At 36.2% G+C, this 24,751-nt stretch overlaps 3 protein-coding genes across 3 annotated transcripts; 1 reads left to right on the top strand and 2 right to left on the bottom strand.

Moving 5' to 3' along the window:
* The first annotated feature begins 435 nt into the window (after positions 1 to 435).
* On the top strand, positions 436 to 4,477 carry LOC110721215 (protein STRICTOSIDINE SYNTHASE-LIKE 7-like). Its single transcript, XM_021900368.1, has 4 exons — positions 436 to 1,026; positions 3,368 to 3,675; positions 3,840 to 3,972; positions 4,064 to 4,477. The coding sequence occupies exons 1-4, from the start codon at positions 580 to 582 to the stop codon at positions 4,346 to 4,348; spliced, it is 1,173 nt and encodes a 390-aa protein (XP_021756060.1). The 5' UTR covers positions 436 to 579; the 3' UTR covers positions 4,349 to 4,477.
* Positions 4,478 to 4,601: 124 nt separating this feature from the next.
* On the bottom strand, positions 4,602 to 10,900 carry LOC110721214 (probable acyl-activating enzyme 1, peroxisomal). Its single transcript, XM_021900367.1, has 3 exons — positions 9,352 to 10,900; positions 5,385 to 6,339; positions 4,602 to 5,286 (listed from the first exon to the last, which is right to left on the bottom strand). Exons 1-3 carry the CDS (start codon positions 9,703 to 9,705, stop codon positions 4,805 to 4,807), a joined length of 1,791 nt encoding a protein of 596 aa, XP_021756059.1. The 5' UTR covers positions 9,706 to 10,900; the 3' UTR covers positions 4,602 to 4,804.
* A 5,954-nt stretch (positions 10,901 to 16,854) lies between these two features.
* LOC110721238 lies at positions 16,855 to 17,979 on the bottom strand. Its single transcript, XM_021900388.1, has one exon. It carries the CDS (start codon positions 17,977 to 17,979, stop codon positions 16,855 to 16,857), a length of 1,125 nt encoding a protein of 374 aa, XP_021756080.1.
* Between the last annotated feature and the right edge of the window lie 6,772 nt (positions 17,980 to 24,751).

Raw genomic sequence — 24,751 nt, 5'->3', positions numbered from 1 at the left:
CCTTAAATTTATGCACTGAAAATCATGATAAAAAAAACGTGTCAACTATTTCGGAATGGGTGATGTACTCGTATATGATTTGTAAGATATGATATTGGACATAGTAATCTCAAAACTTCAATTTTATTCTTCTTTAAGTGATATTTCGAATTTTAAATTTCGGACATTGGGTAACGGATATTAGATTCAAAAACAAAAATTAATTCGACATTATTTACAAATTAAAAATAATTACGTATAATTTTAGATATTCGGTATTTCCAATCCGAAAAATTATGCTATATCTGAAAGTTTTTGAAACGAATTTAAAAAAAAAGTAGTTATTTAATACGCAATCTATTTCGAATTGAATATCCAATGTGTGTCAATTCTTGGTCGACGGAAATATCTCAAAAAGGCTATTGAAGAATCAACCTAACTCAATTATATCAACATACTTGGCACATAAATGAATTCAAATTGGTAGGCAACGTAGATTATGTTATCCTTGTCACTTTTAACTTTGTTAGTGCGCCTTTGTAGTCTTTTTTCGATTAAGACCCTTGTTCTTTACCCGACTGTCCTTGGCCTCTAGACATCATGGCCGAGTCAAACACTATTCCATTAGGCGCGACAACTGCAGCCACTAGTAGACTATGCTTTACAATCTTGTGCTCATTTGTCGCTCCTATAGTATTTGCGATTGCTGTTTTGTTGTATCAAGCTGACCCATTTGATCCAGCACCATTCCCTGCAGACGAGTCAACCAATAATAAGGTAGCTACTGCAGCAAAAATCAACAGCGGGATGCTTAGGGAGTCGGAGTTTATCGTGTCTGGTCAACTCTTTGGCCCCGAGGATGTGGCTTATGAGCCTAGATCACGGTATATGTATACTGGTTGTGCAGATGGATGGATCAAGCGAATCAATGTTGGTGAATCGGATGTTGACTTAGTGGTTGAGGATTGGGTCAGTACTGGTGGGCGCCCTCTTGGAATTGCTATTGCGAATAATGGAGATCATGTCATTGTTGCTGATGCATACAAGGTACATTACTAACTTATGAGCAGGGCAGACTCCAGTTATACAAGCTCCCTCCCCACCCCCTCCCCCCCTCTCCTAGAGTAACAGTTACCCGGTAAACGAAATTTCTCCGCTTCCCTCTTTTTGCAACCTGTCCCCAGATTCTCTTTCTCCCTCCTTCCATACCCATGATTCCATGAAATTGCATGAATTCATTTTGTTTCCGATCTAATATGTATAATGATTTTTTTTAATTCAATAATTTATTAATTTCAATTTTCATTTATTATCAATTTACCAGAGACCTGGAATCTTGACCCAGACCCGATGGCCCGACTCGAATGACCTGACCCATGACCCGAAATCGACCCGAAATTAGTGACCCGAAATTGTCCCAAAACCCGAATTAACCCGACCCGAAGTGGAACTGACCCGACCTTGACCCAAAACCCGAAATGACCCAACCCGAAACAACCCGACCCGAGATGACCCGACCCAAAGTTGACCCGAGACCCGAAACGACCCGAAGTTGACCCGACCTTTAACTTCTTTTAGTAAATAATTGTATAAGTTATAAAAAAGTTTATGTTAGGAAATTATACATTAAAATAGACCCAACAACATCTTACATGACTACATTGACTTTCATATAATAGCTAAAAAGACGGTCAAAGTGAGATGTGTAAATAGTGCAAAATGTCAAATAGATAAGAGTAATTTGGGACAGAGAAAGTATAAGAATAATTCTAAGAAATTATTACAACAATGACAATGATAATAAGAGTACGTATTAAAACTAAGATCAATAAGAGAGTGAGGTATAACTCAATTAGTTATAGCATCCCTCTTAGTTTCAGGAGATCCCCACACACACATACACAAAAAGTTAATATAAGTCAAACAATTACTATATTCCATGAAAATAATAGCCTTAATAAATATAGTAACTTTTTCGTCAATAAATAAATAAATATATATACAGAGTTGAATTTAACCCAATGATCTGAATCACCCGAATATGACTCGACTCGAAGTTGACCCGATCCGAAGTTAACCTGAAAATTGACCCGACCCGAACTGACCCGACCCGAAAATTGACCCGATACCAGACCCGACCCGATTATCAATCGACCCGAAATCAACCCAAAACCCGAAATGACCCGACCCGACCCGACCCGAACTTGACCCAATAACCTTTTGACTCAAACTTGACCCGACTCGAAATGACCCGACCCATACCCGACTCGAATGACTCATTTGCCAGGTCTAATTTATCTCAATTTTGTCTTTGATTTTCAGTTATAAAAAAAATAAACAATTATTGACTTGATTTTCAATAATCAGTTTATTTCAAAAAAATTTACTTCAATTTTTAACTTGATATCTTCAATATTTTTACTTAAAATGTGGATGAGGACCGAATTAAATTTTGAATTACTTTTCTTTTTATCTTTTTAATTTCCTTTTCTTTTGACTATATTTTTCTGTGAGATTTTTTTTTTTTTTTCCGTTTTTGTTTTTTATATTGTGATTTACTAATTTGTTTGTATTGACTTAATAATATTGTGATAAATTCATGTTTGTAAAACAGATTTTAATTTTAAGATTTTATTGGATTAATCAAATTTAAAAGATTTGTAAGAAAAAAAAAACATTATAATAGAAGGAGAATATGCAGAGCACAGTAGCAGGACAGATTATTACAAAAACATTAATACAGCTAGTGAGTGCTCCTTATAATACCAAACACAAGAATAAGTTCCGCGGGCCCTTGTAAAGTTGCAATGAGTGGTTTGTGCCAAACCTACTATAAATAAGTCCCCTTAACAGTTTCCCTCCATTAATTACTTCCCCCTAACAACTCCCCTCTTAATCATTATCCCCCTAATAACTCCCTTAAATCCAGGCAAGTCCTAAGCAATATGGACATATTGAAGCCAATTTTAAGACCTTATTTAGTTCGCCAAGTTTGAATTACATGTAAGATACAAGTGTAAATTTAAACGAATTCAGATAAGTTCAGATAAATGACAATCACATGAATACACACCTTAAGCTACTTTGAACATTCAGTATGGTATGTTAGCAACAATCTAAGCAAAATTTGGATGACTTGATCCAAATTAATCCAAACCAGGTTGAAACTTGTAAGTTTCAAATTTTCAATCCGGATCAAACTAATTGAAAGTACATTTTCTCATACAACGGTTGTACCACCCATTCACATCCCTTTTACATCTTCTAGAAACTGGGAGGTATATTTGAGAATTGTACGTATAAAAAAAAGTAATGGTTTTATTGTATTTGATTTGAATTGGTTGAAAACCTTTATGGTGTATTTATGATGTGACCTACAATTTCACAGGGCCTGCTGAAAATCACTATGAACAAAGAAATCAGTCTACTAACTAATGAAGCTGAAGGAAAGAAATTCATGTTTACAGATGGTGTCGATATTGCTAGAGATGGTACAATATATTTCACAGATGCTTCGTACAAATACGGGTTCCATAATTACTTGAACGACATCTTAGAATACAGACCGTATGGCAGACTCCTGAGCTATGATAACAATACTAGAGACACAAAAGTTCTACTTGAAGACCTCTACTTCCCCAATGGAGTTACAGTTTCGCCTGATCAGAATTCGCTCATCTTTTGTGAAACGCCTTTGTAAGATTTCAAGTTTTCGGTCTTAGACTACAACTAATCATAGACTGCACTAATCGTTTTCTTTGATAGAAAATTATCATCCAAGTGACCAAGTCATTAAGCATAAGATGTATGATGTTCAACTATCTGGTGTATGTGACACTCAATTCATTCTAAAAATGCAGGAAAAAGTGCAAAACATATTGGATACAAGGTAGCAGGAAGGGAGAAGTTGATGTATTCATCGATAATCTTCCTGGATTTCCAGATAACATCCATAGTGATGGGCAGAACAGATATTGGATCGCGATGTCCTCTGTAAGGCTTTCAAACTTCCTACACTTTTATTGATTATTAAATTGCCTTTACTGAATGGTGTAATTGTCCTGTTTGCTATGATGAATACCAGTGGCTTAATCCGTATTTAGAGCAAGCAAGGCGCTACAGATTTGTACGGAAGTCCCTGTTGATAATAGACAGATACATCAGTATACACCATATACAGAGAAACGGCGGTATTCTTGGTGTAGATTTTGAGGGAAATCCAACAGTGCACGTCTATGATCCAGTTATGTCGCTCATCACAAGCGGGATTAAGATTGAAGATCATCTATATATTGGTTCTCTAAATTATGACCATATTATTCGCTTAAATTTGAGCAGTTTATTGAGTCCACCAATTGAAGGTAACTGAATTTATCATCTCAGCATCTTCCAGACTTTTTAAACATCAACCTGATATTTTTGACAGTGAATCTTCCTGCAATCTTTTATGTAATAACAAGATTTTACAAATCATATTACATATTTCTTGTTTTGCTTCCTTTGGCATTGAACTGTTAGGCATTACTCAAACTATATTATAAAACGATGCTACACAACAGAATAAGGTTGTCATCAATGTAGTATTTTACTCGTTCAAAATTAACTGACACAACAGAATAAGGTTGTCATCAATGTAGTATTTTACTCGTTCAAAATTAACTGTCACGTATAGTATATAGAGATATCTGAATAATGTAACAACCTTTTTTATTACAGTACGATTTTCTTTTATCTTCTACATTATGGGACAAACCTATGTAACAGTCAAACAGATTCTTGTCATATTTACTAATTAAGGCCTATAGCCTATGTGAAATTCTCTGTCTTATGAAAGGCATCCCATAGCCTTGGCCTTTTCTCTAAGAATAAACTTCTGGAACTTACCAGTCGCGGTCTTTGGTATCTCCTCAAAGACAACACACTTAGGAGCCATGTAATGAGGCAAATGATCACGACAAAACTTGATTATTTCCTGCTCAGTAACCTTATAGCCATCCTTCAACTTTACAAACGCGCAAGGTATTTCACCCCAGTGATTATCAGGTCTTGCCACAACAGCAGCCTCAAAAATAGCAGGGTGGCTGTATAGCACAGTCTCTACCTCGACTGTGCTTATATTCTCTCCACCAGAAATGATAATATCCTTCAAGCGATCCTTGATTTCTACGTAATTGTCAGGGTGTTTCACAGCAAGGTCACCAGAATGAAACCAACCTCCTCTGAACGCTTCCTTTGTTGCATTTAAATCCTTCAAGTATCCACTCATCACAGTATTTCCTTTGAACATTATCTCCCCCATTGATTTACCTGTTCAACATTTTGTCAGAAATCCTCTGTTTTTTTTCCCTACAAATTAAGTTATGATAGATATGCTAGATAAAATGAGAGGATGTAAATAACATTACCATCTGCAGGAACACTTTCCATGGTGAGAGGATCTCTGACATCGACATCCTCTAACCCTAGATGTTGTACGCCTTGTCTAGCTTTCATATTTGATTTCTCACCGGGAGGCAAAGAGTCCCATTCAGGTTTCCATACACAATAAGTGCTGGGGCCATACGTTTCGGTGAGCCCATAAAGGTGTCCTACTTCAAATCCTAATTCTTCCATCTTCGAAAATACCTGAGGTGGAGGGGGTGATCCTCCTGTGAGCACTTTTACCTTGTTTGGTAGGGTCTTCCGGTCAAAAGGAAGGGAGTTGACAATCATATTCAAAACAGTAGGAGCTGCACCCATATGAGTCACATTGTGGAGGACAATGTTATCAAATATTGCCTTTGGGGTGACCTTTCGGAGGCAAATGTTCGTGCCCCCTTGAGCTGCCACACCCCAAGGAAGGCACCATCCACTACAATGAAACATGGGGACGGTCCAAAGGTAAGTTGGCATAGGACCCATTTCATGAAGCAAAAATGTGGAGATGGCATTGATGTAAGCTCCACGGTGACTATAAACAACTCCCTTGGGACGAGAGGTGGTGCCAGAGGTGTAGCTGACACTTATTGGGTCCCACTCATCTGTAGGAAGTTGAGGCTGAAATTGATCATCCCCATTGGCTAAGAGATTCTCGTATTCATAATCATACTCAACATTCTCATGTTCATCAGAGTCAGAATCTCTAATGAGGACAAGTAATGGTGGTTTTTCCCCGGTTATAGACATGAGATGGAGAGCTTCTGAAGCAAGGTTAAGTAATTGATAGTCTACAAATAAGACTTTAGCTTGAGAATGAGAAAGGAGGGTGGAAAGCATGGATGAGTCAAGACGGGTATTAAGGGCGCAGAGAGTGGCTCCTGCCATAGGTACTGCAAAATGCAGCTCGTACATAGCAGGCACATTTGGAGCTAGTGCTGCTACCTGCCCACACAATGAAAGAAATCATGAAACTAAATATATCAAAATAGTAATTAGCCATATGTTGTGCAACCTAAGGTACGTTTGTTGTGGGGATTATAGGAAAGGTAAAGGTAATTAAGACGGTGCATATATGATGGGGCAGGCATATGCACAATGTTTACTGTGCTTCCGTTAAGCATCAAGCCTAAAATCAAAGAACATGAAGACAAACTCCATTGAGCATAAACCCTAGTGAGCATAAGAGCTATAACTAAGATGATATTATGTTATATTAGAGTTTATGTACGTTCTCGAGGTTTATGTTCATTGGAGTTTATGTTCTTTTGTTTTAGCCTTCATGCTCTTTGGAGTTTATGTTCTTTTGTTTTAGCCTGCTCTTTGGATTTATGCTTGATGTTCATCGAATGTACAATGTGCATTGTGTATACTCCTCCACACCAAATATTGATTCCCCACCCCTCCACAACAAACTACTTAGGCAGGGAAACTCTTTCTATTTTCTAAAACAAACAGCAGGATCTCTTCCCCTACAAAAATTAAATGCACCCGTAAGAATACTACGAAAGGGTGTGCTTATTTGTCTAGTTTTTAGGAAACTAATAGTAGGGTAATTAAATAGTTCATCATACTCTTGCATACACTTCCTCCCATTCTTTGTCTAAAAGCTTAATTGTCCTTAATAATTTTATTATCTAGTACTCATGTAAAAAGATATGTTGAAAATTAAAGTTTGATGGAATGTTAAGAAACTAATAATGTACTTGCATTTGTTTTTTAAATCAAATGAATGATGCACAAATACAATTAGGAATTGTTGACAGTCTTATATTAAGCACTCAATGTAATTATTAATTTGTCAAAGGTTGTTTAAAAAACTAGACACGATGTTTTAATAATATAAAATCTAGTATTAATCATATAAAATCTAGTATGATCATATGAGAAGTGATATGCTCTTTCAAGTCTATGTCATTACGTTGAAGCTGATAAAGCCAAATAAGAAAAGAAGGCGTTTGGTGGACTTGACAAATCTATATTTAATGGATTTGTACCATAAAGATTAAAGAGTGCGGGAAAATGTAAGGAAATCTCCACTATCACCTTTGGTGTTTCAAGTTATGAGATAGAAACCTTACCCATAAAACAAAATCAAATAAATACAATGTAGGTGACTAGGCTTATAATTAAATATGAGTCCACCATATTCATTTACAGAATTATTGTCGATACAATGCAGTGCTATTATAAAAATATAACTACTTATTGCATCTAAGATCAAAACAATTTGCATTGTGTCTAATTTAGTCTCCGTATTATTTTGGAAACTTATTGAAGTATACTCTAGATCGTAATCACAAATAAACAATAATTAATTTCAAAAAACAGAACATTTCAAAGACTATTGGCTTATTTACGATGCTCTTAATTTTTTTTTGAAGAATTTGTTCATTTTTGTCATTGGAGTTGTAAAAGAATTATATAATCATAATCAATGGAGTACAAGATTTTCACAATTTATACTCTCTCCGTCCCATAATATAGTTTCCGTTTGTGTTTTTTTATGATATTTAAGAAATAGGACAAAAAAGTGAATAAAGTACATTATTAGATAGATAAAAAGAAGTACAATCATAGACAAAAATTAGATAGATTAAAGTGAAAAAAAAAGTACAAGACATGTGTAAAATCAAGGATAAATTAAAAAGTACAATAAATAAATTTAAAAAATTGAGGCTTTACCTAATATCCAATGATAGAAACAACTACAGATAAGAACTATGGGGTTGTTTGGTTACACCAAGAAAATGGGGAAGTGAAAAATCATGGGAATTTGAAAATATATGAGTTGTTTGGTTGACAATAAAAAATATAAATGAAGGAATTGCAAATTCATAGGAATTGTGACTTCCTACAAAATATGAGAAGTTAATTACCTAATCCCCCTATATTAATCAAACTTCCTATGATTTGCAACTTTCCTTATGCCAACCAAACAATTTTATACAATTCCCATAATTTTGATATAAGAATTTAATTCTCATGAAATACAAATTCCAATGGGAAGTAATTTTCCATAGCATCCAAACAATACCTATATTATAATTTTTTTTTTGAGATCATAATACATATCATGCCAACACGTGATATAATTTGTAAAAGCTATGAGCAATCTACACTTGTTTTCCGTATCATTATAGAAAATGCATCCTATCATTACCGATTTGTTGTTACTGAAGAGAACATGGTTTGTTTGAAGTGTTAAACCTTTTCCTCATAAATAAGTTAATGTCCTTTTACACAAAATTTATAAGTTTGAAAGAAACCTTTTTTTTTTTTTTGAAGAGAAGTTTGAAAGAAACTAATGTTAAGATCATAATTTTTTCACCAAACAATAAAGGGAAAAAAAAAAAAGAAAATCATAATCCTTAATTAATCCCTGTAATAGCAAAATGGTAAATAAATAAACAAAATAATTGATAAACGGTTCTAAACAACACCCGTCATAACTGTCCCTCAAAACCATATGGAAAACCTTATAAAGTGGACACCCGCCCAGATCATAACACAATCCAACCTGGCTCGAATATCATGATAAACTGGTCCATGCCACAGACATCATAACTGTACATTTTATACGGCCAAAGAGGTTTCACTACAAAACCATAGGACAATGAGGAGAGTAGCCCCTTAGCCATATAAAATAGACACAACTTTCTTGTTTCTTCAATATAAAATACACATATCCCAATACAATTTTTTCCTTATACACTCAACTAATGTGAGACAACACACTCACATGTGGGTTTTCTTAAGGGCTCAATAAAACATTGTAATTTTGTAATTGTATCTACAGTTGTAGAGCTTATATTTAATGAAAGTTGATGATTTATTGATAATTTTGTCACGTGATAAATAAAATTTGTCTATCAGGTCAAGGTGAATGATAAAATTGTATTTTCTTGAATATCACATAAATAATCAAACCAACTCAGATGAATTAGAAAAACATACTATATGGCCGGGTGAAATGCGAAGGATGGTAGTGAGAGTGGAAGCAAGTTTGCCGCATCGTTGACGAGTCTCGCTCCAAGTGTACCGCAAACAACCGTACACGACGGAAATCCGGTGAGGAAACACCTTGGCGGAGCGTTCGAGGAAGGTGATCGGAGTCAAAGGAGTATAATTCGCCGGACATCTCATCAGACCATCCAACTTTTGCCATGACGCACCACCTCCGCCTTCCTCTCCGCCGCCACTTCCACCGCTACTGGTTGTGCTAAAGTTGGCTGATTTTTGAGCACGTACACATAAAAACTTAGGCTTAAATCTAGACTTGAATAAGTGGTTTAAGAACTGATTTTTCATTGAAATTGAAGTATTAAAGATTTTATCCAAAGAACAAAGGAAGGTGGGTTACAGAAATAGTGGAACTAAGATGCAACCAAATGCGTGGACTTCGACTCGTTGATATTTAATAGTTCCTCCGTGTTTTAATATGTTTAACATTTTGACTGGGAAAATTTAAGATGAATAATCCAACCTTTCCCTTCTTCCAAATAATCCAACCTTTAAATTAACTTGAATAATCCTACTTTTACCTATTATTCTCCTCCACCGCCACCAGCAGGTCACCTTACCCTCTATGACCGGTTGTCACCTTATCCTCTATGACCGGTTGCCAAGCCACGTGGTAGCTTTGGTTTGACCTTTTTTTATAATTTAAAACTTAATTTTTTTAACAAAAATCATAAAAAATTAAAAAAAAATTAAAAAAAAAATCCCAAAAAAATGAAAAAAGTAATAAATTAACCCCACCATGGACTTCCCACCATCAACCCCACTGTCAACCCACCATCATCCGCACCGCCGCAGCCCCACAACACCACCACAACCCACCGTCGATGAAACCACCAACCCACCTCCGTACCACCATCAACCAACCCAAAACCCCCCACCGTGCTACCTTCTGTCTTCCCGTGACGAAAATCAACCAACCCACAAACCTCCACTTCCCACCATCCCACCTCCGCACCACCATCAACCAACCCACAAACCCCCACCGCTACACCAAAACCCATAGAAAACACCCCCTCTTGCCTATACTTCCAAAGCCTCCTTTTTTCCCATTTTCCTTCTCTCTCCTTTCGTGGTGGTGATTGTGGTTTTAATGATGAAGGAAGGATAGATGAATTGAAGGAGGTGCTGCTGGGACGAAAATAGAGGTGGGTAGGGATTTCGACCGATTTCATGGTGGTGATTGTGGTTCGTGGTGATGGAGAAAGGATGAAGGAGGTGGTAATAAAGGTTGTGTTCATGGAGAAAGGAGGAAGAAAGGTGTTCATGGAGGGGAAAGAGAGGTGGTCATGGAGGAACAAAGAGAAAGAAGTGGTCATGGAGGAAAAAAAAGGGAAAAAAAAATAAACTACCTAATCTTCAGGTATCCGGTCACTTAGCTTAGGCTCGATATGGGAGAATATGTATCAAAGATGGGATTATTTAGGGTTAATTCAAAGGCTGAATTATTTTGGGAGAACCAGTGAAAGGTTGGATTATTGATGTTAAATTTTCCTTTTGACTATTATATAGTTTTAGTCAATTTAATTAACTTAAATAAAATATGGAATAACTAGGGTTGTTGAAGTATTATAATTTTATAAAATAAAGATAATGTGGTTTAGAGCTTGTTCACATTTACTTAATTTCAGTTCTATTCAATTTAGCTCCAATTAATTCAGTTCAGTTCAGCTCTAAACAGTTCAGTTCAGTTCAGCTCCTAATTTCTTTCTCTCATTAAAAATATTCATTTCAGCTCAATTCAGTTCAATTTAGTATAACTCCAATCAGTCAAGTTCAATTCAGTTCAACTCAGCTCAGTAAATGTGAACATGCCCTAATAGTTTATTAAAAGGTAATTAATATGAGATGAAAGAAATAATAAAAAATAATTTATAAAATTAATAATGGGTTAATAATTTATTTTTTAAAACAAACAGAGCAGAAATTGTTATTGAATCAAAATCTTCCAAAGTAATTAAACTTTGGGAGAACAAGTCCAAACAAACTAGTTCATCATTACCCTTCGTGTCCCACCGAGCTAGTAAGTTTTTTTTAACACATAAAAGACGATAACATTAATTAATTAGAGTTTTACACATAAAGCACACAACCTCATTCCGCTTTGCAAAATGTGAGGTTGTAAAATAGCTAAACACAGAAGACCTTATACTAAGAGAAAATGTAAAGGCCTTAGTTCCTAAACATACAATGCCCCTTCGAAACCTAGAAAAGCTAAGAGTTAAACAAACAGATAGACTAGTACTAAAGTAAACAAGAAGATACTGATTATTCCCCATCAGAATCCTCATGAGCATTCAGAGCAGCCACAGCAACAAGCTCTTTGTTGAAGATTGGCAGAACAGCTTCAGGGCAAGTAAGATGCAGACAATGTCCTACGCTCATAGTTAATCCTATCTGAGCCAATTCATGGGCAATGGCATTGTTGTTCCTTTTCACATGTAGGATTTCAAACGTATCAAAAAACTTTATATCTTCTTCAATATCCTTCACTACCACAGCTAACTCATGATGAAGAGTGTTGCCTGCAGACTTGAGCATGATCCCTAGAGATAAGGCATCTATCTCCAATTCCACATCCTTAGCTTTAAGCGTTTTAATCATTGCAACACCCTCTCTAACAGCAAGCAATTCAGTTGCAAAGGCTGAGATTGCATTATATTTGCTTGAAAAGCCCATGATCCAAGTACCATCATCTCGTCTTACAACTCCCCCTCCAGCAGCTACATTAATAGCAGTCCATGCTCCATCAGTGTTGAGTTTTACCCAGCCCTTTGGGGGTGGATTCCAAGCATTTTGGGCATGAGAACTACTTGAGGCATCAGAAACCTGTGCTTTACCCTGCATGATATGGTTAGTACATTGATAATCCAAGATGAACCTACTAAAAGCAATTCGAGAGTTATACATCTTAAGCTCAAACACAGTTACATTTCATTGTTTCCATATGTGCCAAATAGCAATTGTGAAGGTCATTTTCCAGTGACTATCAAAGGCTAAATTAAAATTAATCCACTCATACCAATTCATAGCAAAGAAATTATGAAAGCTAAAATTCGCAGGCAAATGAACCTTTGCAAAAATATCCTTCCATAAAATAGCCGAGGAAAAGCAATCACGAAACAAGTGCAAATGCGACTCAGAGTACATATTACATCTAACACAAATAGGAGAAATAAATGGCATAAAAGTTGACAATTTTTCAGCCACAGGGAGGATAGAGTGAACCACATTCCATAGAAGCATTTTGTACTTTGAGGGCACGGTCACTTTCCAAATTGATTTGCATGAAGAAAAGTAATGAAAAGGATGATAAGAAGGGGAAATAAGAGCTTGGTAAGGAGATTTTATGGTAAACTCACCCGATTTGGATAAGGTCCAATTAATGAAGTCATCAAAATTGGACACTTTAGAAATAGGAGTTGCTAAAATTTCTGAAATCAAGCCTTCAGATAACAGGTGCTTGACTTCATCCAAGTACCAAACCCCATCCTTTATAATATTCCTTACAAACCAATGGGCCATATGAGGGGGATTGTCATGAGCAATTTGAAGATAAATAGGGGCCTTACCCACCCAGTGATGATACCAAAGAGAAGTGGTTGCACCATTTCCTATGCCAATTTTCAAGCCCGAGGCCAAAAGATGCCTACCATTAAGAAGATCTCTCCAAATCGGTGAGTGAGAAGATTTTGGAACACAATCAAAAAGAGCAGAATTTTTCAAATATTTTTCATTAAAAATTCTCACCCAAAGTTTGGAGGGATTATTTAAGAGAATCCAACCTAATTTAGCCATAAAACACATATTCCATTCTCTCAATCTTCTAATTCCCAAACCACCCGCAGCTAGAGGCATAGTAACGTATTTCCAAGCAAGCCTAGGACTGTAATGAATGTTATCCACCTTATTCCATAAAAACTTCCTACACCTTTGCTCCAATTTATCAAGCACTGTAACAGGGATGAGATTAGTTTGCATGTGATAAACTGGGTAGGAGTTTAAAACCGATTTGATCAAAGTGCATCTTCCAGCAAGATTCAAAAGCTTAGCCTGCCATCCTCTGATCCTATCCATGGTTTTGTCAAGAAGACCAAAGTAGTGAGAAAGTTTAAGCCTATTTGGACTGATTTCAAACCCTAAGTATTTCCCAAAAGAAATAGCACATTTAAAACCAAAAAAATGGGCAGTGTCAGACCGGATAAAATGATTCATTTTAGGGGGAAAGATCATTGAAGATTTGGTTTGATTTAACCTTAGACCCGACATATCACCAAAAGAATTTAAAACATTCAACATCCCACTAATATTTTCTTTAGAAGAATTTCCAAAAAGGAAAACATCATCCGCATAAAAAATATGTGACATGTGAATTGAAGGAGTGAGTCTAATAGGTTTCCATAAGCCTATACTAACATGATGATCAATCATAATAGATAATCTCTCCAAGCATAGCACAAAGATGAAGGATGAAAGTGGATCCCCTTGCCTGATACCCCGAGATGGAGAAAAAGAATTGCAAATTTCACCATTCCATAAAACTGAAATACTAGGTGAACAAATGCAATTTAAAATAAGCTTGGATAAATTCTCGGGAAAGCCAAAAAAATTCAAAGTATTTTCAATAAAAGACCACTCCAAGCTATCATAAGCCTTAGTAAGATCAAGTTTTAAAGCACAAATATTTTTTCCTTTTTTTGCCTTACTGAAAACGTGAGCAATTTCTTTGACTACTATAATTTTATCCTCAATGCCTCTACCGGGAATGAAACTAGATTGGAGGGGATTAATGAGTTTGGAAAGAAAAGGTTTTATTCTATCAGAGATCAATTTGGTAATCAATTTATAACTAGTATTGCATAGTCCTATAGGTCTAAATTCCGAAATTTTGGAAGGATTTTCGATCTTGGGAATAAGAGCAATGTAGGACTTGTTAACACTAGCAGGAACCTCACAAGAGTGGAAACAGTTAAGCACAAAATTATAAATTGAAGTACCAAGATTAGACCAAAAATGTTGCAAAAAACGTGGCTGGATACCATCTGGACCTGGACACTTCATTGGATTCATCCGGAATAAACATTCCTTAACCTCATTCAAGCAAGGGATACGAGACATAGCATTTCGATTTTGATCAGAAAGGATAAAATTTGGAGTTAGATTATTCTGTGAAGAAAAATTAGCATGCAACTTTGATGTAAAGATGTCTATGAAATAGTCAGTAGCTAAAACTTTTAGCTTATCACAATCCTGAATCCAAACATCATTATTATCCTTAAGTGCTAAAATCTTTCCTTGACTCTTCCCAATCTTGGCTAAAATGTGGAAATATTTAGTATTATGATCACTATTTGCGCCAATTAATCCCGGCTTTTTGCGCCCAAATAATCCTTTCTTTTTTTATGTATATCCTCAAGATCTTTAAGCAGATTTTTTTCAAGGGCAATTAAAAAATTTGAATCATTATGTGATAAATACAATTGGATACCATCTAACCGAGATAAAATTTTCTTTTTTTTTTTAAATTACCAAAAACATTCGAATCCCAGAATTTTATATTCTTCCTAAAATTATCCAAGCCAACTAAAAAATTATCATTCGATTGAGACCAATTATTAACAAAGAAAGTAGCAAAGTCTGGATGTTCAATCCAAACCTCCTTACATCTTAGGGGAAAAGGACCCTTCATACTAGGATTAGACATATCAATTAATAGAGGGCAATGATCTGAGTAATTAGTATGAGTGAGATGCAAAACCTTAGTGTGAGGGAAGCAATCAAGCCATGACAAATTTGGGAGAGCTCGATCCAAACGTTGACGAATAAGAGCACCGTCCTTTCTTGTGTTAGTCCAGGTGAATGGCGTCCCATGGAACCCTATATCAACGACACCCGCCTTATCCATAAATTCCTTGAAGTCTTTGCATTAACTATACATGAAGGGCCGGCCTCCAAATTTTTCAGATTGTTTAGTGACTTCATTAAGATCTCCAAGAACCAACCACGGCATATCACTAGGAGGGATAGATTGTTTAAGTCTCTGCCAGTCCAAGTGCCTTTCCTTAGGCACGCTTGAGGCATGCATGCCAGTAAGCATGACCTCAGGAGTATTGTTACTAAAATGAAACAAACCGTGAAAAAGATTGCCTTGATCTGAAAATTTCAGTAAATCCACTCCAGTTTTCCAAAATATCCAAACTCCCTCCCTTCTTCCATTTGGTTCAATGACTTTAAAATCATTAAAACCCAATTGTAAAACTACTTGTCTTGCACGTTGAGACTTAGCTTTGGTTTCCAGAAAAACGAAAATATTAGGATGATGGGAATCAACGATATCCTTTGCATGAGTAACAAATTCCTCATTATTTGCACCCCGAACATTCCAAATAATGATTTTCATATTTAACGCGGGAACAGAACGTTGCAGGGTTGTGTAAGACGAGTCACCCGGGTGAGTTCGAATTGGGAGGGGATGAAAGTAACTCTCCCAATCCATCCAAAACTCTAGCGCCTGCATCGGACCCACATCCTCCAACTTGATCGGAGTCATTAACAGGGGAATCTCCGGACAGCCATTCGGACGAGAGTGGTAGCTCACTTGAATTTGTACTCCCACCACTTCCTCCTTTGTTACGAACATAGCTATACGGCGATTTGGAATTTCGATGTTGTAACCTCGAGTGACGAACACCAAGGGCACGACCTCCATTCTTTTTGGTAATGGCAACCCCTCGTGCATTGCAAGTCGGGGTGGAGGTTGGATCATTCGTTCCTCCCTCCTCCGAAGGGAGTCCATCAATCTCAATGCACCCTCCATTTCCGTCGGGGGGGGGGGGGGGGGGGGACGGATAACGGCAAACAGATGGCTGCGGAGGAATTGAATCCATTACTCTCGAATCGGGAAATAGATTCAAGAGTTGCTTCGGACCCTGAGATTGTCGACGTGCATAATTCATTAGTTCCGGTCCTATTGCTCCAAACATGGGAAGACCTAGGGTCACCCTCTCCATTAGGGATGAACTTGGGGGGGGGGGGTGATTTCCATTCCTGATAATTCTTGATTGGTATGACATTCCTTACTTCCCACGGTTTGAGGATTGGAGGAGGGGAAGGAGGTGAGTTGTGTTTGTGACTCTTTGGGGGATTGGTTTTGTTTTGATCCATTTTGATTCTCTGTAGCATGCAAAGAAGAGGGAATTTCTGTGAAAATGACATGAGCTTTCTCAGGGGAATTAGAAGATATTTGTAGAGGAGATAAATGAGAATCATGCAAATGCACAGGAGAAAGAGAGGAGTCATCACACACCATAGAGGACACATGTTGAGTACCTTCCTTTGAATGTTGACAATTAAGAGATTGAGAAGTTAAGAGATTTTTTTTCTGCAAAATCAAATTATCAGAAGAAACCTTTTGCTTCTGCATGGATACCGAGGGGAAGTTTAAAGGTTTGTTTTGGGAAAAAGCTCCAGAAGCTTTCTTTTGCCATTTAGAAGTTGATTGGCTTCTTTTTGCTCAATACGATTCGTTTTGGTGGAAATAACCTTAGAAGAAGTCACATTGGAAATCACTATGTTTTTTCTCGGTTTCCTTCTATTAGTAACCATAGTCCATGGACCATATGAATCTTCTGAACTATTATCCATCTCAAGTTGTAAACCTTGGGCCGACCCAATAACGATACCATTGGAGTCCTGTACTTTAGAAGATTGACCCAATTCAGAAAAACCTGCAAGCGGTCCAACTCTGTCACTACCATCTGTCAAACCAAAAGATGACTTATGTGAACATTCCCCCACATTAGACAGAGAATGCTGTTGCTTGCCCCTGTTGCCACCTCCATGAATGCATTGCGCAATCTCATGACCGAACCATACTTTCGTAATTAGGGGCAAATTGAGATCAATTTCAACACAAACACGGGCATATCTCCCTCTAGTAATACGATCCGTCGAATAATCCACCCGAATTGGCTTTGCTACTACACGCGCAATCTCAAACAGAGCTGATTTTTCATAGTATTCAACTGGCAACTCCGGAAAACGAATCCAAACAGCCATTGTCTCAAATTGAGATTGATGAGGGCGAAAATTTGGTCTCCATTGAGTAATCATCAAGTAGTGATCAAAGATAAACCATGGACCACCAAATAAAGCCCGCTCATAATCGTCTTGTAGGGAAAATCTAAACAAAAAGATGCTTTTACCCAAATCAATTGTTTCCAAATTACCCCGGATTTTCCACATGATTTGAGCCCTTTTCGCCATGAACTCCTGACGAACAGAAATACCCACAACCTTGCCCATGAGAGTCATTGACCATGGTTGCCTCAATTTAGACAAAGTTTCCTTACTAAATTGCACTGCTAAATTGCCATCAGGAGCAATATCCTCTGAATCATCCCATTCTTTCGCTGCAAATACAATTTTACGGGCTTGGTCAAACCACTCCGAGAAAGTAGCTACCACCTCCCTAAAGCTTAAAGGAGAGCTAGAATTATCATTTGAGTGAATAGATGTACTAGCCAAAGGGACTGTGACAGAAGCGGAAGGAGGATTCCCCTCCATTGGAGGGGAAGAAGAACAAAATAACACTCTGAAAACAGAACAATTCTATCACTTTCTCTCTCTAACACTTTCCCACCGAGCTACTAAGTGAGTTATTGTATTCTCGCGCACTAGAGTTAATAGTTTATATATTAAAGAAATTATAAAAAATAAAAAGTAGTAGTGGAATTAGGACTATGAAAGGAGAGGGATACTCCTTGCGTTTTTATATACTTACCCATCTAGTCATTTCAGACTGTTTTTAAATGCTTTCTCTATTTCCTTATTTTGAATACTTTTATAATATTTAATTTATTTCTTTCAACTACTAGACTCAACATCAATCATATTTTATTGATTTTATATTGTCTATTCTCCAATTCTGTCCACTACTTTTACTTTTTATAATTTTTTATTCTTCTCCCTACCCCACTACCTCCGTATATTTAGTTTCTCCAATTTCTCCTATAACTCCACGCATAGAGAAATAGGACAAGTATTTAAAAACGGATGGAGTATAATATTAAAATTTAGATTTTTGCCACAAAAAAAGTGTAACAATTATTAAAACAAGGCTACATTTGGTAAATATCACACTTATTAGAACACAAAGAAAGTATACTACATCTTTTTGTAACACAAAAAATTCAAATCACACACTTTTTTTATTTTTTTTTTATTTACTGTGCTCGATAATGACATGACACGCACGTATGTCAATGCAAAATGTTTAACGGATTTTTCACCAAATGTCCCTGTGTTACTTTTTTATTCACCATTTCCCCCCAATAATTTTCAAATTCACAATATACCCACGAGTTCTACAAAAATGTCACCAAATGCCCTTAATGACTAACGGTGGTCAACTCCGGTGGTCAACTCCGTTAATCATTAGAGCTAATTATGGGAAAATTATTAATGAGAGTTTGACACATAAGACACTTTAAGGGATTAATGACAATAACATGTTTTGTTTTAGTAATAGTTCTCTTTGTTCTCATGGCCCTTACCCAAATCCATCAATAACTCTTTATTTTGTTTTTCCTCTCAGACTCATTAATTGTCAAAAAACTATCAACTCCACTTATTTATTATTATTTTTTTTTTTAGTTTTTGGTACTTTAATTATCCCATTTACCTCTTATATTATTTAAATCAATTAAATTGCCTAAAAATATATACTAGTCAAAATATAACACTTAAAAAAACACGTAGGGAGATTCATTTGGCATTGTTGTGGTTTTCTGTTTTTTGGTTTTTTGTTGCATAAAAGTATATCATATATGTCACATAATGAATTAAAAATTATTTAAACTTATTAAAATCATAATAATTTTAAAAACTGACAATAAAAAAGTGAAAACACCTTTTTCTTGTTTTATGTTTTTGGTTTTTGGTTTTTAGTTTTAAAAAATATAGGAAACCAAAAATAAAAAATGATGTCAAAGAAGCCCTTATTGAATTTATCAAAATGTATATTATTGTAATATAAACTTTTAATTTACATTTATGTTGATAAACATTTTGATTCTCTTATAAAAAATGATACCTCCGTTAACTATTATTTGCAACAAAAGGGTATTATTTGTGAGATATAAAATATTCCTTTGTTGCAAATAATAATTAACGGAGGTAGTAGTTAAAATGTTATCAAAGTTAATATGTGAATAGTGTACACATATTATCAAATTCAAACTATTATGGAATTCTAAAAGCATGGGAAATTGGGAAGTACAAGTGTTGGTCTGTTATGGGTCTCACTTCCACACATATTAATGCATACTATGTTCCATTATGTATAGGGACGTCAACTAGACAGAGCGGGTTTTGGTCATCTCATCCCATGCCATCTTTACCTCATATTTTCATCCTCATCCTCATCCTCATCCCCACAGGTCTGAAATTTATCCCCTTCCTCACCCTATCACCCTCTTAATAAAACATCATGTAAGAGTCGTTTGAAGTGCGCTTAAGTTAAAACATGTATGAGTATGTTTGACACATAAGAAGTGGAAATTGACATAATATGATTAGGGACAAGGAAAGTAGGGAGCCATCAACAAGTATTTAAGGAACTTGTAAACCGTTCACGGATCATAAAAGGCAACCACGATAAAGGGACAACGAAAGGCAACAACGACTAACGGTGAAGCTTACACCTCATTCATAATCCATGAGATTACTAACTCCATATGGTTCGGAACCACGAAAGGAGGATCGGAGATGATGGTACGAAGTGAGTCATGGAGTCACATTCGCCCGTATTGGCCTCTACTCGATTCTTATAGTGAAAAGTGATTTCTGCGATCTCAAAGGCATGCAAATAAAATATGCAATTTACTCAAATCTATTATTATGCTAAATTGGTTGAATATTAATGAAACACATAATTCTAAAATATCGTGATCACTTATTTAAACAATAAGATTAAAAAGGAACCTAAACGGTCGTCCAAGTTATCTTATTAGTCGTGAATTTCAATTACATATTACCTTTAACCATGCAATATGTTGATCATAAATAATAATAGAATCAACATTAATATTGGAAGCAATTCAACAATAAATTGTTAGTCAAATAAAATAATAATAAACCTAATCATGATACTAACAATATAAAAATAAAATAAGTAATTAAATTAAATAATTACTCACATTAAGCGCGTTCCTTAAAATTGATACATCATGAATAAATTGTTAGTAACTTCAATAAAAATATAAATGAAATTGAAACAATTAAAATAAATAAAAAGTAGAGTTGATTTGGTCCAAACCCTCAGTCAATTATACCTTTCTGCCTTGGTTTAAGGACGGAATCTCGGGTTAAGTATGGATTCCTTGGAGTGCTTAATGAAGAAATGATGTAATTAGAAATATAGGTTTAAGGCTTAGATTATGAGAGAGAGAAGAGAATAATTTCTGGTGTAGAAGAGAGGAGAAAAGAATCATTTGGTGCCTCGAACTGTAGTAAGGAGGGGGGTATTTATCGGAAAAGAGTAGAGGGAACACATGGAACCCTAAAAAGATAAAACCCTAAAATAAATGTCGCGACAAGTCAGCATGTTTCCGCGACACGACAAAATATGCCGTGACACGGTATAATTTGGCATGACGCGGGAAAGAAACATACCTAAAAAATAAAACGCGTGAAGTCTGACACACGGAGAAAACACGAGATCATCCCGTGACACGGAACATGTACCGTGACACGGCACAGGAAATCGCGACGCAACATTGTCAACCGTGGCACAGTATAGTACACCGTGTCACGGTAAGACAACGCGTGAGAAAAAAGCAAAAATGACACGAAAAAAGCACCTAACGGTACACATACCGTGACACGGTACTAGCTGCTGTGCCACGTCAGATATTGCTGCCGCGCGGTAATTTCTGTTTTTACACATTTTTAAACTACGATAACTTTTGATTCGTAACTCGTAATAAGGCATATAATATGGGAAAAATTGCTCAGAACAATCCCACCTTTGCCTTATCCGCCCAAAATAATCCCACCTTTCGATTATTTTTTAATAATCCGACCTTTATACCCTATCCGCTCCCAATAGTCCCAAGCGACTTGAAACCGGCTAAACAAGTTACCATAGGTGACTTGGAACTATTTGCACATGTATCACCACTCAAATACTCAATTAGTCTAAAATATATATATATAAAATAATAATAATTAAAAAAATCATTGAATTTTTTTTTTAAAAAAAAAAAACCCAACGACCACCTTCTCTCCAGCACACCCACCACCGAAACCATCTCCCCTACCCAGCCCACCCACCGAAACCACCTCCTCTACCCAGCCCACCATCAAAATTGTCCCTTTCCCTTAGTAATGGTAGTTGTGAGGGGTTTGATATTCAATTTTGGGGCTGATTTGTGGGCGTCGAAAGCGGCTGCTCTAGTGAAGTCCACCAGCGGTTGTTGGTCTGTGGTAGGTGGCGACTCACTGTGGTGGAGGGTTCGTTTGGTGTTTGCTGCGGGGAGAGTGTGGCTTGGGTGGTGGGTTTGCGAAGGAGTAGCAGTAGCGATGCTTTGGTGGTTTGCGAGCTGGTTGCTTTGGTAGTTTGCAGGCTTGGGATATTTTGATTTTTTTTCTGTTTTTTTAATAATTTTTTTTAAAATAATTTTTATTTTTATTTTTTTGACCAATCCTAGACTGACACGTGTCTAGTAACTTGTAATAACAAGCTAGATGACTGGTTGGGACCATTTAAAGCGAAAGAGGTATAAAGGTCGGATTATTAAAAAATAATCGATAGGTGGGATTATTTTGGGCGGATGAGACAAAGGTTGGATTATTTAGGGCAATTTTTCCTATAATATATCATTGGAAAGCTTATCATGTCTACTTTCGAACCCAATTAGAATCAGGTCAAAATCATTTGTAGACTTTAAGATATGGTTGTTTTAGTTAAAGGGTGTTGGTTTAGGGCCGAGTTTAGTATTTTGCTCATATCTTCTTCGTTTTACATCGGAATTGGGCTTATGATATATTGTTGGAAAACTTATTTCAAGACCTATCCAACCAAATAATTATTGGATCAAAATTATAGGGCCACAAAATTAGTTTCTCTTTATTTTTTGATGTGGATATAGAAAGTGGAAAGTAAGTTATGGTTTAAGGAAATGAGCTATGAATTGGATTGTTTTATGAAATGTATTGAATAGAAACATGGATTTAAGCACTATAAAGATTAAATACTCAACCCGACCAATAATGGCGATGAAAGGTTTTTCATCATCGGGTTTGGTTTTGGGGAGACATTTTTTGGTGTCTACACATCCCTACCCTACCCCCCACACGTGAATATCCATCGCTGCTTCAGCCCCACCTTCCCGGCCCTATCACCCACCTTGTCTCCACCATTGACACACCACAAATAATACAATTCTATTGTAAATTTATAATTGTACACACCTAATATAATGAAGCAAAATAAAAAAAAAAAAAGCATTACTCCCTCCGTTCTCTTTTGTTTTTTACGTTTCCATTTAGGGTGTTCCTTTTTATTGTTTACATTTAGGATCTTTCTTTTAAGTCATTGATTTTGGACATAATTACCCTTACTTTAAAATTTAAATACTCAATTGCCCTTCACTTTTCATGTGCAATTGTACTATTTATAATATTTTAATGGGTTTTCAATACTCATTATTACTTTCTCTCTCATCTCTCTTCTACTTTTTTTACCCCACATGTACAATATTCCTTTTTTTAACTATAATTTTACTTTGAATGATTAATTTATGTCAATTCACCTCAATTTTACACAATTTCTTAACAACCGCGCATAATTTCAAACGTAAAAAAACAAAAGGGAACGGAGGGAGTAGTATTTAATATCACGCTTCAAACAAATAAATCTAATACCAAAGTTCAAATATCAAATATATGTATAAAACTACAACAAATATTAAAATACATTGGGCGAGATTGAGGCTGGGTGTAAGAGTTTATAGGTATTAGAAGCGGAAATTCATGAATCATATTCATAAGCACCTAAACCAAGATTGCATGCATAACACACAAGACACATAATCATACCTTTGAAGCGTGAATTCCAAGAAACTATTCAATAGGCAAATCACGGAGAGAATAGAGCCCCAAGCATTGTTCCTCTACTTAGTCCACGAGATTCGAACGAGCCGTCCGATCCACCAATACTAAACTGATCAAATGAAGGGGAAAACCACGATCACCACCTTTAATGGACAACCGACCACCGCACGAACCACCATCACCACGAGACACCACCACCGGCTCCGAAAGGAAGAGAGAGAGAGCTGTGAAAGAGGGAGGAGTTTGAGAGGGCGGGGTTAATTTTGTGTCTGCTAATTAGGGTTTCAACTTTATTATAAAATTGTTATGTCTAATTTCCTAGGCACCTAGTGTACTTATAATCATATTATAATTAGACTAGGTTAGGAAGTCCAAAACCTCTCTAATCCTTCCATATGGCCGACCACCTAGAATGATGAGACCCATCACGGGCCTCGTTCTCTAATGCTCGATCTAAGCCCTTGTGTGACCTTATAGGATCCGTCTAATTGGGTTTTGGTCTATTTTACTAGCCCAAAGATCGTTAGTACCTCTAACTTTGATATAATGACGATCCAGATAGTCGAACTTAATTATCTTCACAGTTTGATCTATTTATATATCTAGTAATTGCACTTGACGAAGACATAAATCCTTCATGGGGTGGGTATGTGAGGGTAACTATAGCTTAAAATCCACCCTACCCTGCCACATGTCAAACCTAGATCCATCTCCATCCTATTGAGATGGAAATGGGACGATTATCCTACTTAATGCGCTTCAATGACATTCCTAATCCGGTGTATTGTATATTATATGTCATGATGTGGTATAAATTTACTATGAACGAGTCCAGTTGTATAGAATGTAACGTTTTTGTCATTTTTCTATTTGTGCATCCCATGGTGTTGTTATCTAAACCATGATACCGCTCTAACCAACATGATACCACTTTCACCGACTCCTAATGACTACACTCTTGAATGAGTCAAACCCACATAATAAAGTGGTGAAAGCATTCTTGGAATGCCCCAATATCCCTTACATCGTGACCTAAAACCTGTTTCTTGCATGTTTCACTTGCTTGCGTTATTAGTCACCCTACCGTTAGAAAGCATGGAAGGTATGATATTGTACACCAATTTTATCATTATAAACAGGACTATTTTTCCCAAAACCACATTTCTTAATTTACCACACAACATGAGTAGTGTTACATTGGGTCCTTTCTCTCCAAACAATG

Source organism: Chenopodium quinoa, unplaced genomic scaffold, assembly GCF_001683475.1.
Source record: "Chenopodium quinoa cultivar QQ74 unplaced genomic scaffold, ASM168347v1, whole genome shotgun sequence".
NCBI lineage: Eukaryota > Viridiplantae > Streptophyta > Magnoliopsida > Caryophyllales > Amaranthaceae > Chenopodium > Chenopodium quinoa.
The sequence above is the reverse complement of the archived record's forward strand: the minus strand, read 5'-3'. Positions and strand labels throughout refer to the sequence as shown.